The following is a 1,092-nucleotide window of genomic DNA, read 5'->3' on the forward strand; positions in this document are numbered from 1 at the left end:
GGGGGGGTTGAGGGTGTGTGGTCGGCGCCCGGCTTGGCCGGGGCGGCGCGGGGAAGGACGACATGCGAGCGTGCTCGCCGCGATAGACGTGCCGCCGTCGCCGCCATCGCCGGCCCGGCCCCCGCCCATCTGTTCCCTCCTCCTTCTCACCCTCTCTGAATGCGAATCCCACCGCTGAAATCCATTTGCCACCTCCTCCCCCTCTGACTGCATGCGAAAGCACTCCAAGCAAGTTTCACCAACGCTCTCGCTTTCTTCATTCCACACGCAACCACCCGCAGGTCCAGGAGCAGCTGCTGGGGGGCGGCACCGGGGAGCTCAGGTTCAAGGACGTCGAGATGAGCCAGTCCGAGGCTGCTGAGTGATCTGGCATGATCTGGGATGATCTGGGTACGACACAATCTGGGCGATTTCCGAGGTCGCCGCGGGGGCCGAGGGGTGACTGGGTGCAGCCGGCGGGGCGATGACGCACGATTGGCATCCGACTGACGGCCCATGGCGGCCGCATGTGGCAGTAGGCGAGTTGGCGCAGGCGGCCGCGCCTTTGTTGCCCCCGGCCGCTGAAAGGGGATTCGTTTGATTTCTGGGGCAGGCTGCATGCCTGGATTCAGGGGGGCGATGCGCCTGGCACACACGTCTTGACTCACGGCACGCAACTGGCTGCTGCGGCCGTTCGCACGGGAGGGGGGGTCCGGGTTGCGCCCGTGCAAGCAACAGGCGCATTTTCATTTGAACAGCTGCGGTTTCCTTTGGTCCTGCGCAAGCCGGATCCCCAACGGCCGACCTTTGACGTTTTCGCATTGCGAATCGCCTTTCTTGATTCAGCGCTGGTCGGATGGGCCCGCACGCGAAGCAGCGCCGCTCGCCGCCAGCGCCGCCGCAAGCGGCCGCCCCGGCTGCCGCGTATGGAGGGTGCACGCGCGCGCGTGCAGCCGCGGGCCGCTGCGGCATGAGGCGGCGGCCGCGGCGGGCGGCCGGCCGCTGGCGCCGTTGCTGCGTCCTGACGCTATCGGTTTGTCGGTGAGGAGCTTCCCGGCCACCCCTCAGCAGCCGCGGCGGGGGCCGGCGGCGCGGGATGGGGGGCCTTGCGTT

The 1,092-nt window shown here is 68.4% G+C and overlaps 1 protein-coding gene across 1 annotated transcript in view; it reads left to right on the forward strand.

Annotated features, from left to right (window-relative positions):
- MNEG_14404 (hypothetical protein) overlaps positions 1–365 on the forward strand; it is a gene marked incomplete at both ends in the record, with an annotated part of 3,431 nt that extends 3,066 nt beyond the window's left edge. The window contains one exon of the mRNA XM_014037124.1: positions 282–365. Within this exon, the coding sequence (XP_013892578.1) occupies positions 282–365 (84 nt within the window). The remainder of the gene's footprint in view (positions 1–281) is intronic.
- Between the last annotated feature and the right edge of the window lie 727 nt (positions 366–1,092).

Source organism: Monoraphidium neglectum (assembly GCF_000611645.1).
Source record: "Monoraphidium neglectum strain SAG 48.87 unplaced genomic scaffold scaffold04461, whole genome shotgun sequence".
Classification (NCBI taxonomy): domain Eukaryota; kingdom Viridiplantae; phylum Chlorophyta; class Chlorophyceae; order Sphaeropleales; family Selenastraceae; genus Monoraphidium; species Monoraphidium neglectum.